Source organism: Hemicordylus capensis, chromosome 5, assembly GCF_027244095.1.
Source record: "Hemicordylus capensis ecotype Gifberg chromosome 5, rHemCap1.1.pri, whole genome shotgun sequence".
Taxonomy (NCBI): domain Eukaryota; kingdom Metazoa; phylum Chordata; class Lepidosauria; order Squamata; family Cordylidae; genus Hemicordylus; species Hemicordylus capensis.
The window spans coordinates 229481204-229498310 of NC_069661.1; the positions used below are offsets into that span (position 1 = coordinate 229481204).

Here is a 17107-nt window from a genome sequence, read left to right on the forward strand (position 1 = left end):
ATGGAAAAGGTTAGGGATGAAATGTGCACTTGCTCTGTAGCTATCCTTAAGGGGGACTCTAGACTGAGTGATCTTGAAAACACAGAGGACCTGGCAACAATTCATTCCTAGCCCTTTGTAAATAACCATAGCATTTTTTAAAAAAACCAAGTGTCAAGGGGAATAATACAAACTTCTTTAAATATATCAGAAGAAAACCTGCCACGGAGGCAGTTCGACTCTTAGATAAGGGTTTGAGGATAAGGAGATTGTAGAGAAGTTGAATGAGTTCTTTGCATCTGTCTTCACAGCAGAGGATACTGACTATATATATAACCACTCCGAAACAGCTTCTCGAACTGGGCCAATATGCTGTGATGAGGAGATGTCCTAAACTGTCCTGAAAAATTAAAAATAAACAAATTTCCAGGACTAGATGGCATCCACCCAAGAGTTCTGAAGGAACTCAAATGTGAAATTGCTGATCTAGCAAAAATATGTTACTTGTCCCTACAATCAGACTCTGTACCAGAGGACTGGAAAGTAGCCAATGTAACAAAAAGGGACCCAAGGAGGGCCTTGGAAACTACAGGCCAGTTAGCTTAACTTCTATGCCAGGTTAAGTGATGGAAAGCATACTTAAGGACAAAATTGTTAAACATATAGAAGAACAAGCCCTGCTAAAGGATGGCTTCTGCAAGGGCAAGTCTTGCTTCACTAACCTTTGGGAGAACTTTAAGAGTATCAACAGGCATGTGGATAAAGGTGATCAGGTTGACATAGTATACTTGTTCAAAAAGCTTTTGACAAAGTTCCCCACCAAAGGCTCTTGAGTAAACTTAGCAGTCATAGGATAAAGGGGACAGGTTCATGTATCATTTGGTAACTGAAGGACAGGAAACAGAGGGTAGGAATAAATGGACAGTTTTCACAATGGAGGAAAGTAAGAAGTGGGGTCCCCCAGGGATCTATATTGGGGCCAGTGTTCTTTAACTTGTTCATACAATGATCTAGAAGTTGGGGTAAGGAGCAAAGTAGCCACATTTGCAGATGACACTAAACCATTTAAACCCTAAAGTATTTAGGGTAGTGAAATCCAAATCAGATTGTGAGGAGCTCCAGAAGGATCTCTCCAAACTGGGTGAGTGGGTGACAAGATGGTAGATGTGGTTCAGTGTAAGCAAGTGTAAAGTGATGCATATTGGGGCAAAACTCCCAACTCCACATATATACTGATGGGGTCTGAACTGTCACTGACTGATCGAGAGATGGGGTTGTGGTAGACAGCTCATTGAAAGTGTCAACTCAGTGTGCAGTAACTGTAAAAAAAGAAAATTCTGGGCTAGGGATTATTAAGAAGGGGATTGAAAATTTTAAAATGTGTGCGTACAGATATACTCACTCTAGATTCAAGGGTCATCCCATGAAACTGAAGGCCATGAAATTTAGGACCAACCGAAGTCCTTTTTCACACCATGCATAATTAATCTATGGAATTCTCTGCCATGGGATGTGGTGATGGCCACTAGCTCAGATGGCTTTAAAAGGGGCTTAGACAAAGTCATCAAGAACAAGTCTATCAGTGACCACTAGTCTACTGGCTATAGGCCACCTCCAGCCTCCAACCAGTTGCAGGGGAGCAACAGCAAGAGACAGCATGCCTTCACCTTTTGCCTGTTGGCTTCTCAGAGGCATCTCTGGTGGGCTACTGTGTGAAACAGGATGCTGGACTGGATGGGCCTTGGGCCTGTCCCCATGGGGCTGTTATGTTCTTAAGGGCTGGTGTATACAGTTAATTACTTAATGGGAGCAGCCACAGGCAGTTTTGTGACTAGGAAAGAAACAATTTGAAATTGCTGGACTGTGCAGCCATGATTCCTGGAAAAGGTCCTGCACAACTGCAGACATAGGATTACAGCCGGTTTCATGCTTCTGTTTTCCCATAAGACTGTGGGTAGCTGTGAGGCTAGGAATTAGTCATGACTACCTAAGTCTATGAGAATCTAAATATCCTATAGAGCCAATGCAGTCAATTGCTGGGGAAAATAAAGTACAATGCCCATTTGCTGTTCACACGATCACCTGCTCCATTTCCCCATCATGGTTCTGTTTATGAATGTATGTGCACACACAGCCACAGCGATCTTCAGTGTCCCACAGTACTAATAAACAAATAGGTCTGACACAAGTTAATACAATTCAACACAATACAAAAAGGGAAGAACCAAATAAAGGCAACACCAACACAATTCTGTAACATATTAAAAAGCTCAAGCTAATCAATCATCAAAGCAGGTAATAGGCAAGCTTCCCTGGGTGGCACTGGTGTGTGTGTGTGTGTATGGGGGAGTATTACACAAATTGGACTCAACATTCACTACCCACCTCATTTCTGATGATGGGGCAGCTGGAAGGCAGTATCCAAGAGGATCTCAGTGGATGGGGCACATCAACTTACAAGTTGGCTAATTCAGGTTTGGGAGCAGCACAATGTATCAGTGATTTGATCCTACATCTTGGCTACCATTGCTAACCAGCGTATGTGTGCTCCATCATGTCTACAGCAACCTCCTTTGTACCAAGATTAAATTGCAATATTTGTCCGTGTATTCCAAGACACCCATGCATCTACTAGTGGGAGAGCATTTAATCCAATGGTGTGGTCACAGGGCCCTAACAAGTTCGGTGGCATGTCAGCAAACAGCAAAATGTACTGCTTCCAATTGTCTATACTACCTTTAGCTTTGGACAAGAAGTAAACGTCGGATCATTAGGAAGGGGATCGAAAATAAAACTGCTAGTATGATAATGCCCTTATACAAAACAATGGTGCAGCCACACTTGGGAGTACTGCATACAATTCTGGTCACCCCATCTAAAAAAGGACATTGTTGAACTGGAGAAGTTACAGAAGAGGGCAACCAAGATGATCAGGGGCCTAGAGCACCTTTCTTATGAGGCAAGGCTACAACACCTGGGGCTATTTAGTTTAGAACAAAGACAACTGCAGGGAGACAAGATAGAGGTCTATAAAATCACACATGGTGTGGAGAAAGTGGATAGAGAGAAATTCTTCTCCCTCTCACATAACACTAGAACCAGGGGTCATCCCATGAAATTGATTGCCAGGAAATTTAGGACCAGCAAATGGAAGTATTTTCCCCACGCCTAATCAACTTGTGACATTCTCTGCCACAAGTTGTGGTGACAGCCAGCAACCTGGAAGGCTTTAAGAGGGGTTTGGATAACTTCAGGGAGGAGAGGTCTATCAATGGCTACTAGTCTGAGGGCTATAGGCCACCTCTAGCTTCAAAGGCAGGATGCCTCTGAGTACCAGTTGCAGGGGAGTAACAGCAGGAGAGAGGGCATGCCCTCAACTCCTGCCTGTAGGCTTCCAGCGGCATCTGATAGGCCATTGTGTGAAACAGGATGCTGGACTAGATGAGCCTTGGGACTGATCCAGCAGAGTTCTTATGTGTCTAACACACAACTGAACGTAAGAGAGCTGTTTCTACTTGATGGCCTCATGAAATCCACTAATTTTGATAGTAGCAGCAGCCAACCAATGAAGTCACTATTCTCCAGTTTAAGGAAGTTTGGTGCTGTTGGCTGCAGAAGCCAATGGCTAGTGTCATATTGAAAGTTTGATTTTAATCTAGTGGAACCACCTTCTATCCAAAACATTTAAGAACGGAGGGTAAATTGGCTTTACAAAAGGTTTGTATGACAGGTCAGCAGAGGCATCCCATCTTTTGCTCATACAAAAATCTTAACGTTCTATGTTAAGGCTGAAAAATAGGGCTGCTAAAATCCAGCCACTGGTGCCTAAAAGATTGGGACTGAATCCTAGAAAGAGTGGCTCTTACGTTTTTCAGGAAAAACCAAAAACCCCATACTCCAAATTGAGACTGCTAGAAAGATCTGTCTATATGTGCTATGAGACTCTACAGAGCCAGCTAGGAAGATCTGACCATCTGGGTTTGAAAAGGGGTACAAGGAACTAGCAGCCCTTTTCAGGAAAAACGATGAACTAAAAAAGGCAACATCTAAGATATTCCAATGTCAAGAACGTTGCTTTCAAGTTGAGATTGTGATGATAATATTTTTCAGAGCCCTGAGAACTTAGAGAGGATAGGTTTGTATTCAGAAGACAAATATCATTGATCCTTCTCTCTCATCATAATCTCCATAGGGTAGATTTAGGCTATGTTAATTTTCTTTCCAAGGAAAGTGGTGAAGAAGCTTTTCACCCTTTTGTGTAAAGTGGTAACCTTGAAAACTGAACACACTTAAGCATTCTAGAACACTGACTAGAAAACAGATTCCTGTAAACCAAGAGCATAAAGGCTCATTCCAAGCCATAGAACTTTCAAACTGGAAAACAAATGTTGCTTTTCAACTTTTTTTTATTTGGGAAAAGTGCTTCTTACAAAAGGCAGCTGCAAAGTAACACAGACTTCAGCAACAATTTCTGATTCCATTTAAAAGTGAAAGGAGATGCAATCTAAAAAGACAGAAGCAGCAGGAGAACAGATCAAAGACAATCCAGCAGCATTAATTGTAATGGAAGGTTAAAATTCCATTCAAGTGGGAGGTGGGAAAGAGCAGGGAGAAAAGGGATTTGGTGTCATCTGGAGTTCTTGCTAGTAGAACTGGAGCCTGGTTATTGTGTGGCAGCTTCTTCTATGGGTACAGAGTAACATGCAAGTTGTACAGGCAAGAGTCCACCTGCTGAGCTCAGATGTCCTGTGAGGCAACAAGGGTCCTTTTAAATGAGACACAGAAGTGATTTCCCAGATACAACTCTGCTTGGGCAATTGACTATCTACAGCCCTGCAAAGATTAATGGAGCAAAGGGGTCCACAAATGGTGATGCCCGAACTCTTTGGCTAACCATATTCCTATACCTATGCAGTTGAAATAATACACCCAAAAGGAGTGAAAGGGTGCCTGGGAAGAGAGTGTGTGCCGGGGTCATTAAGGAGGTGCCTACTACCAAGTTATACTAGTTGGGTTAAAAGACCATTTCTACAGACTTGGCTGAGACCACATTTGCTTCAAAGTCCAGTCAGATGTCAGACTTCATGCACCAAAAAGGGGTGAGGTATAAAAAGGGGGTGGTGGTGAGAGGACAGGAGGGTGAAAGGTTTTTAATACACACATATACCAAGTTGCCCAGCCCTTGGGATACAACTCTGCATTTTATTTGTATATACATACATAGAAAGTTCTCCTTTCACACACAAACACATTTGCCTCTCATGCCAAACAGTAAAAACCCGCAACATTTGCACCTGGTTCTGGTTACACAGTAGTAAGTAGTAATGTGCAAGTAAACAAGAGACCAAAACCACAAATGAACACGTGTACATGAGCTGGGGCGGGGGCTGGAATGGAGCAGAAGCCAACCACAAAAACATGGTGCTGGCCTGAATTCTGAAGTAGAAAAAACACACTATTTCCAAAGTCCGTAGCGGAAAGGGAGGCCGACGGCCAACTTCTGCCTGTTCCCTCACTGCCCGGGCCACTGCTCTCGTGTTTGTATCTGGGCTCGTCAAGATGAGTGTGGAAGTCCTGTAAACATTGGAACCCTGGAACTGGGTGAATCCTGTCAGGAACACAAATATGAAGCAACAAGTCTAATCTAACTGTCTGACAGTTAAATTCATTTTTACAAAAAAACCCTAACGTTTTAAAGGTTTATTTCATGTCATTTGTTTAACAGAGAAGAAGAAAAAAACACACACACACACACAAACACACTCTCCTGGGGCTGGGGCGGGGAAGCTGGAACAGGGGGGGAAAGGAGACAGACCCTGGGTAAAAGTTATTACAACAGCAGCACCTGGAATGGATAGGCCTGCCTAGGAGGGAAAACGCAAAACAAAAAAACACAGGCACTGCCACAACACCACAGGAAAAGAGCTACTGCCTGAAAACTGAGCAGGCAGTCCAGACTCTGCGGAGAGGTGCTATAGATCCAAGTCATAATAGTCTTCCAGCTCGTCATGAAACAAGTCCCACTCGTCCTCGGAGTCTGTCAGGTCATCCTCGCCTCCTGCTGCCAACAACATGAGAAGCATCTCGCCCAGCTCAAATGTCACCACTTCGTCCTCGTCGTTCTCAAAGGGGTCACTGCCCTCCCTCTCCTCGATGAACTCCCAGAACCGGTTTCTCCGCTGGGCCTATAAGTGGAAAACAGTTATTGCCCTCGGGTGAGTGGCGTTTCCCAAACAACCCACTCCTATCAAGCAGCAAAAAGGCTCCACTGTCTACTTTGTCTAATCTTCTCAAATGGACATAGAGAGAAACAGGGAATGTTTCCAGCATCTAGGTGGAAGGTTTTCAAGATGTCGGAATTCTGGGTGTTGTTGACTACAACTCCCAGCATCCCCAGCCAAAGGCCATTGCAGGTGGGGATGCTGGAAGTTGTAGTCAACAGCTGGAATTCCTTGTTACAGGGAACACTGGTGTCCGGCATGCCAGATGAGTGCTGCTGATGCCTGCAAGCCACAGAGACTACACTGACGGTGCTGATCCCCAGCAGAACGCAGTGGCAGTACAAGGCCTAGAAAGATCGTCCAGAAATTTGCGCAATGTTGTGCCACCTTTTCCTGTTGAATGCAGCTCTTGCACACTTCTGACTTAGAACCAAATTATGCAGTTACTAATGTGGGAAACTGCAGGCTGGAAGCAGCCACAGAAGCAGTCTATATTACAACAGACCAGCAAAGCTGGTGACTCACAAAGATGAAGACACCCTACTCAGCCATGTGTTTGCAGCCTGTCAGGTGCTAACGCCACCTGGAGATATGCCACACAGGGCCTGTAGGCTGCATGAGGCTTGGTAAGCCACAAGCTGCGCAAGTCTTCATTATATATTTTTAAGAGCGCACTAACTTGACATATTCAGGACAGGATGCTGTCTATTTACACCAACCCAAGACAGACAACAGGGCTACACAAAGTCAATGTGTTGATCCTCTCCCAAATCAGGAAGTGCTTTATGTTATTTCCTTTCTGTCATTTACCCTCCAACATTTTATAACAATATTTTGTTTAAGCCGATCACTGGGGAAAGGAGATCTGAAATATTTTGGGAAGGGCTGAGCTGAATGAGAGGAGTGGGTGGAATATGTTTCACCAAAAAATTGCCTCATGAAATGCACCAATCCCCTTCCCTTCCCTGTACTAGGGCCCGTGGAAGGGCTTTTTCTGTTGCTGCCCCTTCACTCTGGAACTCTCTTCGCCCCCTAGATTCGGTCTGCCGCCTCCCTTTCAGCCTTTAAGACCTTATTGAAGATATTTCTTTTCCACCAGGTGTTTGCCCTTTATTTTTTTAAAAATCTCAGATGCTATTCTTGTTTTGTACACGGCCCTGAGTCTGAGGATTGGGTGGTATATTGAATATTTTAATAAAAAATAAAATAAATTAAAGAAATAAATTTTCATGGAGGACTATAAAATGGACAAATTTTTTTAACACATTCAGAGGAAGGGCAGGAAAGCATTGGCCTCAGTCTGATTTGGCTTTGGAGTGTCGTCATATTAAAAGCTGATTGGCTACACAGTATATCACATCACACATCATATATGATCCCCGATTGGTTGGCATCAGGAATCAGCTTGGAGACAAAGCTGCAAATTGGCAAAAGCAGCTGTGAATAGCACACATAAAAGGCAAGCAGGGATAGTTGTGTCATAAAATCTATTTTTAGTCAGTTTAGCTCAACACACACTGTCTTGCCTTTAATGAATAAAAAAAAAGCTGTGGGACTTACTCTGTATCTACTCGAAGTTCCCACTTTCTGCCTCTGGGGCTCCTCTCGGCGGCCATCGGGATATGCGTGTTTGTAAAAACAGTTCCCTCCAAATGGGCAGCTCCCACGGCCTTCATCAAAATACCTGCATGGCTTGTTGCTGGAAAGGAAAATATCGCAACCCTTACTCACAGCATAGCCAATCAGAACTCGGTACTGCATTTGCTTTATAATCCAGTAGATATTGTCTTTTTGTTTCTTTTTAAAAAGAGGTACCACTTTGCTGCTGAAGCCATTTAAAATCAGTTAAAGACACGTACACAATGGATTATGTGGATGTGCATACCCGAGGTGTGCGCGTGGGTAGGTGCATGCAGAGGAAAGAGATCTTGGACTAGACTGGATTGTCATTTAAGGCTAGATTGGGTGAACAAGGGAATAGCATGTGAGGTTGTCTGGCACAAAGGAGTGACTAAGTGAACTGTGTGGCCTGCATGCATCTGCCGGTGGTTAGGTAAAGATGCATTTCACACGCAGAGGGAGGGGTGGGAAGGAGGTATGAGAGGGCTTTAGGCAACACCTTCTCCATGTATGCCCTTAAGTCTGCAGTCAAACCTAGCCCAAGGCTGCAGTGCTCATACCTCATTGCCTCCTTGTATTTCTGAATGAGTTTCTGCTTCTCTTCCTTCTCCTCCACCCAGTACTCACTTGGAATGACAAAGTTAGATGTGATCCGACATTCTGGGCAGGACCTGGGGAACGAACAGACTGCACTGCAAAATTCCACATGACAGGGGCGCTATTTCCAGTTACAGACATACCATGGCATACGCCCACCTTTATAAGCAGTCTATCGTACCTCAGACCTTTGAACCCCAGCTTTTGCGCAACTTACATCTCTGCCCCCCCGCCCCCCCCCACCATATTCTCAGGCTCTCAATTCTGCAGCTTGTCCATTTCTTAAGAGTTATGGGGGAAAAAACATTTCACACACAGACTCAATTTTCTTTAGATATAAATAAATTTATTTTTGTAACTTTGCTTTCTTGGACGTCCATATTGGTTTGGGTAATTTTTTTTCCAAGCAGACTTTAAAGAGGGATGGGTCACTGGCTCAATAATCAATTAGAAGAGTGAAGGCTTAAGAAACACACATTTGGAATTGCTCTGTCTCTTTCACCATCTGAACCCAAGAGTATTTGAATAAACCAATAGGACAGCATGTTGCTACCATTTAACAAAAAAAAAAAGTATGACTTAACATTCAAACTAAATGGATCTTGCTAACCAATTGAGAGTACCGAGGTCAGAAAGTATCTCCAAAAAACCCTCAATTCCGAATGATAACATGACTTATGTATTAAATGCAGTCTTGGGACAAAAGAGGGGCGATGTTGCAAGTTCACACAACATCCTAATTTCTCCCCAAGAAACAAAGCACAACGGACATGGGGAAGTGCCTCACTTTATGATCTTGCTCTCAAATTGTTTAGCGCTCCTCCACTTGCGGATGCACTTGAGACAGTAAGTGTGATTGCAGTTGGAGAGGATCCCAAAGCGACGCTCGCTGGGGTTGGCTTTTTCATACACCACCTCCATGCAGATCCCGCACACCATGTCTTTGCTACGCTGGACGGCAAATGAGAGCTCCATATCCTTCTCGTGAGCCTCAATGCAAGACTGCAAAGGAGAGAGAAAGAAAGCAATAGAAACTTCCAGGCATAAGCTTACATTAGGGCATCTATTCCCACATCCTACAACACAGAAGCCTTCTTGCCCGGAGACCAAAGCCTTCCCTTGTCCTTTTCCATCTTGGGTAAGTTGGATTTTTAGCTTGCTGCCATAAAATTCATTTTTAAAGCTGATTTTATGGCCTGTTCTTGTTTACTGTACTTTATTGCTTTATATTATTTTCTGATGATTCCATTATTGGTTTTAACTATTTTATTGAAGCATATTGTCTTTAATAATATCTCAACATCAACAGAACAGTGAATATATACATTGTTTTATATATTTACTTAACACACACTAAGTACAACTGAGCCAGATGTGGCCAACAACGGGTGACTAAACCAATTAAGTTTGTCCTCAGGAAGGTACTTGAATTATTATATTTTCCCCTACTAGAAGAATGGAAAGTAATTACCTCCCTGTAGTGAAAGCTCAGTTGATTAATATATTGTACATAATAGATTATATTTGTCAGAGCTGGCAGGTATCAAGGTTCTTTGGAAAGAGCCTAGGTTTAATGCAGCTACCAAAGAACAGTTGACTTACATAGACGCACTCCTGCTAACATTCATTGCACTCAACATCAACTAACTATACAGTACAAAGATACTACCAACAGCTTAAGATCAGGGTTTTTTTTCATAATTCTGTGCATGCAGGAATGGTCAGAGACTACTAGCATTCTTCACACTCTTACATTTCAATAATTCTCATGTCCTTTTCTAGGCCTTCCATGTTTTATTTTCAAAGACTGGTAATACTTTGTTTTTGGTGAAGTGTGCTTTATGGGAACTTCTCATTCAATGTTTAGTAACATGAATTCAACAACATTCACAGTTTCTCAATTCTGTCTGTATAACACACACCCTTTACTACAGAGGTGGGCAAACTTTGAACTACAACTCCCAATGCTTGGAACTGCTTTACTAGAGCATATTAACCCTTGTGTGATCCATTGATACATACAGTGAGGGAAATAAGTATTTGATCCCCTGCTGATTTTGTCCGTTTGCCCTCTGACACAGAAATGACCAGGCTATAATTGGAATGGTAGGTTTACTGTAGCTGTGAGAGACAGAATAACAACAAACAAACCCTCAAAAGCTCAGTGCCCAAAAGTCAGCGATGGATTTGCATTGTAGTGAGGGAAATAAGTATTCGATCCCTTCACAAAAGATGTCTTAGTACTTGGTGGCAAAACCCTTGTTGGCAATCACAGAGGTCAGACGTTTCTTGTAGTTGGCCACCAGGTTTGCACACAACCCAGGAGGGATGTTGTCCCACTCCTCTTTGCAGATCCTCTCCAAGTCAGAAAGGTTTCGAGGCTGATGTTTGGCAACCCGAACCTTCAGCTTCCTCCACAGATTTTCTATGGGATTAAGGTCTGGAGACTGGCTGGGCCACTCCAGGACCTTCATGTGCTTCTTCTTGAGCCACTCCTTTCTTGCCTTGGCTGTGTGTTTTGGGTCATTGTCATGCTGGAATACCCATCCACGACCCATTCTCAATGCCCTGGCTGAGGGAAGGAGGTGCTCACCCAAGATCTGACGGTACATGGTCCCGTCCATCGTCCCTTCGATACGGTGAAGGTGTCCTGTCCCCTTAGCAGAAAAACAACCCCAAAGCATAATGTGTCCACCTCCATGTTTGACGGTGGGGATGGTGTTCTTGGGCTCATAGGCAGCATTCCTCCTCCTCCACACACGGCAAGTTGATGCCAAAGAGCTAGATTTTGGTCTCATCTGACCACAACACTTTCGCCCAGTTCTCCTCTGGATCATTCAGATGTGCATTGGCAAACTGCAGACGGGCCTGTACATGTGCTGCCTTGAGCAGGGGGACCTTGCGGTCACTGCAAGATTCCAGTCCTTCACGGCGTAGTGTGTTACCAATTGTTTTCTTGGTGACTATGGTTCCAGCTGCCCTGAGATCATTGACAAGTTCCCCCCGTGTAGTTCTGGGCTGCTTTGTCACCGTTCTCACGATCATTGCAACTCCACGAGGTGAGATCTTGCATGGAGCCCCAGACCGAGGGAGATTGACAGTTATTTTGTGTTTCTTCCATTTGCGAGTTATCGTGCCAACTGTAGTCACCTTCTCACCAAGCTGCTTGGCGATAGTCTTGTAGCCCAGTCCAGCCTTGTGCAGGTCTACAACCTTGTCCCTGACATCCTTCGACAGCTCTTTGGTCTTGGGCATGGTGGTGAGTTTGGAAGCTGAGTGATTGCTTGCTTCTATGGACAGGTGTCTTTTATACAGGTACTGTAACAAGCTGGGATTAGGAGCACTCCCTTACAGAGGGTGTTCCTCATCTCAGCTCGTTACCTGCATATAGTGAAAAGACACCTGGGAGCCTGAAATCTTGCTGGTTGATAGGGGATCGAATACTTATTTCCCTCAGTACAATGCAAATCCATCGCTGACTTTTGGGCACTGGGCTTTTGAGGGTTTGTTTGTTGTTATTCTGTCTCTCACAGCTACAATAAACCTACCATTCCAATTATAGCCTGGTCATTTCTGTGTCAGAGGGCAAATGGACAAAATCAGCAGGGGATCAAATACCTATTTCCCTCAGTGTATGGAAGCAGCAACAGGGAAAGCCTTAATCTTCAAAAAGAATATGTATACATGTGTGCATTTCCTCGTAACTGACAGGGTGTCTAAGTAGTTTGGATTCTGGTATCCTGGAAATGCCAAGAGAGTAGTCACTCTGACTGAGGAAACCTCTCAGCTACTACACCTCTTTTTCTAAACACCAGCTCAAGGCCTCCCCTGGCAGCTACCTCACCCTTCTCTGGCATTTCCTTCAAAATGTATCGCTTCAAACTACTCTCTTAGGGCAACTGCTCCAAACTCTTTCCTCTAGTAGCAGCACCATCTCCAACCCACTTCCCCTGACATGTTTGGCTGAGCCAGACTGACTGTATTCCACTAACCTCTGCTGGCAAACCACGAGCTGATCACAGGAGTCTTAGTTTTTCCCTGAGGCCTTTGCCACAGGAACTTTAAAGCACACCGTGGTGCCATGCACCCCCTTCCACTCACACCATTTTTCTTTGCTCAGTTGTCCCTCTCAACTGCAAGACGTGAGCTTCCAAGTGAACCATCTGTTTATTAACACCAGGGAAGGGTTTTCTTGTTTATTACATTTTTCGTCTCACCCTTCCTCCAAGGAGCTTAGAGAGATATGCCTAGATTTCCCCCTCCCCCATACAACTATCCTGCAAGGTAGGTCAGGCTGAGAGATAGTGACTAGCCCCAATGAACTACAATACAGGTCTCTCCAGCTCAAATCTGAAATTTTAATAATCACGGGCTGTCAAATAAAATGTGTGCATTCTGAAGACAAAGGAAAGCCTAACTCACATTACACTGGCTGACATACCTTGCAACGCTCCATCTGCCTAGCAAAGGAGAATTCACACAGTTGCACAAGAGACACCAATCACTCAAACACAGTTGTGCAACAGAGGGCCATTAGGCAAACTGCACTGGTGCAATTGTTGCCTCTTGTGCAACTGTGCAAGTGCTCCATTGCTAGGCAGACAGAGTGCAGTGTGGTATGTATGTTCTGCATATGTTACACTTTAGACATGGTTTCTGAAAGGACAATGAAGACTGTACTTTTTAGCTGTATCTCTAGGCTAAGCCCAATGACCTGCCAAGCTGCTCTGAACAAGGACTGTAAAGTGGCACACCCAGGCAGTCAGACAAAAGCCTGGACCTGTTAAAAAATGATTATGAGGACCTGTGAGGTCTGCAAGCTTGCAAAGGCTCCAAAGTGTCTGAACAAGAGAGATCTGGCCTCTTCTTCCTGTCTTACCTTTATGTGCAAAGATCGCTGTGCAGAATCAGCGGGATGCAGAACCTGCAAGCCACACATGTCGCACACATCGCCATGGATGTACACACAGTTTTCTCCGTAGCGGCATTCCCCTACTGCGGCGTAGGGACACAGCTGTTTCTTCATCTCTAAGTTTGTTTGCTGTTTTTCATATTCTTCCTCAATTACCATCCCCTGCAAGGGTGCCTCAGTGCAGGATGGAGCAGCTAGGAGAGTGAGAATGAAGATACAGAGCATATGATTCTTGAAGGTCACAGCTCGAATCACATTTTTAAAATATAATGGTCTGTGGAAATCATTCTAAGGAAAATAGTTCTGATAGGTAAAGCTCTTGTCATGAGCCTCCACACCCCCAGAAGGAGGCATTTCCTTCCTGTTTTACTTCTTTTATTGTTAACCAGTTTAAACATTACAGCCCCCTTGTGGAGGCCACCAGGAAGCACTTACTTGTGCCAACACTCTCTGCAACAGGTGTCATGTTTAAAAGGCTCTTACTCTTTGCATTTGCTGGGTCTGTATGAGACCACACTAGTGGGCAGACACTGAATGCATAAGGGCTGGTGCATAGGGATAAAAACATCTTATTTATTTATTTGATTGATTGATTGATTGATTGATATACCGCCCTTCCAAAATGGCTCAGGTAATTTTAAAAGTTACACTTGCTATATGGAATGGTAGCATGGGTGAGCACATTTTGGCAACCTCCACCTGAGTCTAACTATTATTGCCAATGCAAGACCTTCTTTAGAACTATGGCTTGGTGAGCCTCTTCCACTCACAGAAAGGTTGTTTCTGCCTTAGCAGAACAGCGTTGTGCGAGTAAAGTGACCCCCAAAATCCCACCCGCAATTGTTATTTAAAGCAAAACACATACACATATAGGGCCAAACGATGCATTTAACATAATACATACTTTGGCACTTTCTCACACACAAATTACAAGGTGGATATTGCCTAAGATTTGACAATGACAGAAAACAGTAAGTGAATAATAAGAAATTGCTGGCAAATTATCTAGAATGGTTTCAGATACCGCCCTGAAGGAAGACAAATTAGAAAGGCAGGTGGTTAACTGATTTGGGTGTAACAATGAGAGATAAAGACTGGAAGTATATGCTTATCCTTACAACAACCCTGTGAGGTAGGTTAGGCTGATAGATTCTGTTGGACTACAGCTTCCATCACTCCAGCTACCATGGCCAATAGTCATGCATGATGGGAGCTGTAGTTCAACAACTGTTGAAGGGCTGAAATTGTGCAGCCATTATCAGTGGAGTACAATATAAGAATTTATATAATAATACATACTGTAGAACTGCTACTACTACTACTTATATAATGCTTTTCAATGCTATATTGCTTTATATACCATTCCATTTATATGCTGCTTTTTCCAATTGCCACAGAAACGAAAGATATATAAATCTTTCAGTCTGAAAGCTGGAAATGTTTTGGTTTTTTCAATGGTTTTTAAGACAACCAATCCTGGTGGTTTTTTGTTTTACTGCTGCCTGTCCAGGGAGGTTGGCAAGCAGCTGAGAGTGTGCCATACATAGCTGCTGGGCGGCATTCAGCTTAGTGGATCACACCAAGTCTTTACATAACAGAGCCATATTCAGCACAAAACACCACTCCCAAAACACAAGAAACCCAGGAAGGGCCAGTGCTGGCAACAGAAATGTATCGCTATTTCAGGGAGCCAACTTACCACGGCCACAGTATGGCTGTCCAGGAACAAACTCGACAGCATTCACCCAGTCTTCGGCCCCTGCTCCTGCTCCTGCCAGGTCTTTGTCTTCAACATCAGTCTCAGCCGAGCTCTCTTCAAGTGTTCCAGGAGGTGGGGTCACATCTGCGGAAGCTGATGGATAGGTTTTTGCAGCTGGATTCCCAGTAGTCACGTCTTCCCTTTTCAATGGCTTGGTATGTTCATATCTGGTAAGGAGCAAAATCGGAATTTGGTTTTTCTCCCCAGCAAAAATAATGTGTGTACAATGCACAGAGTATGGAAATTTTGTTTCAGGGAACTGCTAGCAAGAGGAGAAATGGATATAGAACACTCATGCTGGTCGCTGACCAAAATAAAGAGATCTGATTTGATATAGGGGGGGGGGGGATGCCACTGAAATATTAAAGTTTAAAATCTTCCAGCATTGCTCACATGTAGATGACAAGTTTTGTCAGAGCTTACAAATCCCACAACATCCAGTTGCCAAAAGGAATGCTCAAATTGTGGAATTCGCTGCTAGGGAGGTTCAGTTCTCTCCTTAAGTACATCCAGGTGAAAGGTGAAGATAATTCTGTTTGAACCCACATTTTACAATACAGTTTTTGCTGACATTTTTGCTGCTTCTCTGGCTTATGTTTATGTTGTGCTCTTGCCATGTGTCCTAGATCAACTGACTGATCTTTTTATTGTGATTTAGTATAGGGGTTCCCAACCTCAGGTCCCCAGATACTGCTGACTATAGATCCCACCATTTCCTGGAGATGATGGGAGCTGTCCGGCAACATCATGGGGACCCAAGGTTGAGAGCACCTCTTTTAGTGGGCTGTAAATTGCTCTAAGGACTGCACTTGGGTGGAAGATACAGGATACAAATGATTTTATAAATAAATGAAAGTGTAGGTGCTTGTTAAGTTTGACTGACACTAGTGGTTGATCTCCATGTACTTCATAGAAAATAAAGTACCAGATTCTCTTCTCTCCACCCACCTACCCCCCCCCATTTTAAGTACACTTTAAGCATCTACCTAATTCATTATTGAATGGCTGACAACTAACTTGCCCCCCCCACATTTTAATTTTCCACATGCGTATCCCACCCTTCTGCCATGAAACCTGGAATAGATAGGGCTATTGCATTTTATTCTCACAGCAAACCTGACAGGTAGATTACACAGAGAGAGTGACACTCAGTCAGCTTCAAGGCTGAATGGGGTTTGGAACCTAAGTTTCCCTGATCCAAGATCAACACTCTGCCTACACTACCACACTGGCTCTCAGTTGTCCAAGTAAAGTATATTCAGCCAATTAGGTATTCAAATCAAGCTGGTGTAGACAGCAGATGTCGAGCTGTTGCTGCTTCTTCTTCATCAGTCTTCATTCAATGTGAGAGCTTTTAAGCTGCATCTAATGTTACGCAGAATGAGAAGGCAGCTAGTTCTCAGCTAAAAAAGTGGCTTCTGGTGAGATGGTTTCCCCCAACAGCTTCAGAAAGTCTCATACTCACAAATTTTCACCACACCCCCACACACCCCATGCCTTGTACATGTTATGATAATTTACTGCAATGACAGAAATTCTATTCAATTCCATGTCCTTTGTATTTAAGGAATTTAAATGTCTAAAGACATCAGCCTAATTCAGACTACGGTAAACCCTCTTTTTCCTCATGAGAATAAGCTCTCCCCACTTCCTCTCCCCTCTCTTTCACATAAATCTTCCAACTGTGGTTTTTCAACAAGCCACTGTTTTCCATTTCATCCAAATATGGCAGTTCATACAAAGGACAGTTTGCTTACCAACCATGATCACTGCTATAGTGACACAATAGGCTCACCTACAAGCACAAATAGGGCTTTTTTGTCCATGAACTTATTCCCTATAAATGCATACAGGAGTTTAAAGAACAGTATTCCATGCAGCCACTCCCTACTGAACCCCTCAGAAGCGGGCCCAACATGTCAACGTAGAAGTATTAGGAACTGTGGCAACATAACGGGCAGCATTCTGGCAACAGTCCAATCTGCACCGGGGCAGCTGGAGACCCACAAGACAGACCTG

At 43.7% G+C, this 17107-nt stretch overlaps 1 protein-coding gene across 4 annotated transcripts in view; it reads right to left on the reverse strand.

Moving 5' to 3' along the window:
* Positions 1-4367: 4367 nt before the first annotated feature.
* Positions 4368-17107, reverse strand: part of MKRN1 (makorin ring finger protein 1) — a 31127-nt gene continuing 18387 nt past the window's right edge. For 2 of the 4 annotated variants that reach the window (XM_053254765.1, XM_053254763.1), the window contains 6 exons: positions 15029-15255; positions 13297-13523; positions 9205-9419; positions 8381-8491; positions 7761-7899; positions 4368-6164 (listed from right to left, as the gene is read on the reverse strand). In XM_053254765.1, the coding sequence (XP_053110740.1) occupies positions 5952-6164; positions 7761-7899; positions 8381-8491; positions 9205-9419; positions 13297-13523; positions 15029-15255 (1132 nt within the window). In that variant the 3' untranslated portion in view covers positions 4368-5951. The remainder of the gene's footprint in view (positions 6165-7760; positions 7900-8380; positions 8492-9204; positions 9420-13296; positions 13524-15028; positions 15256-17107) is intronic. The other 2 variants (XM_053254766.1, XM_053254764.1) reach the window with 2 other exon arrangements.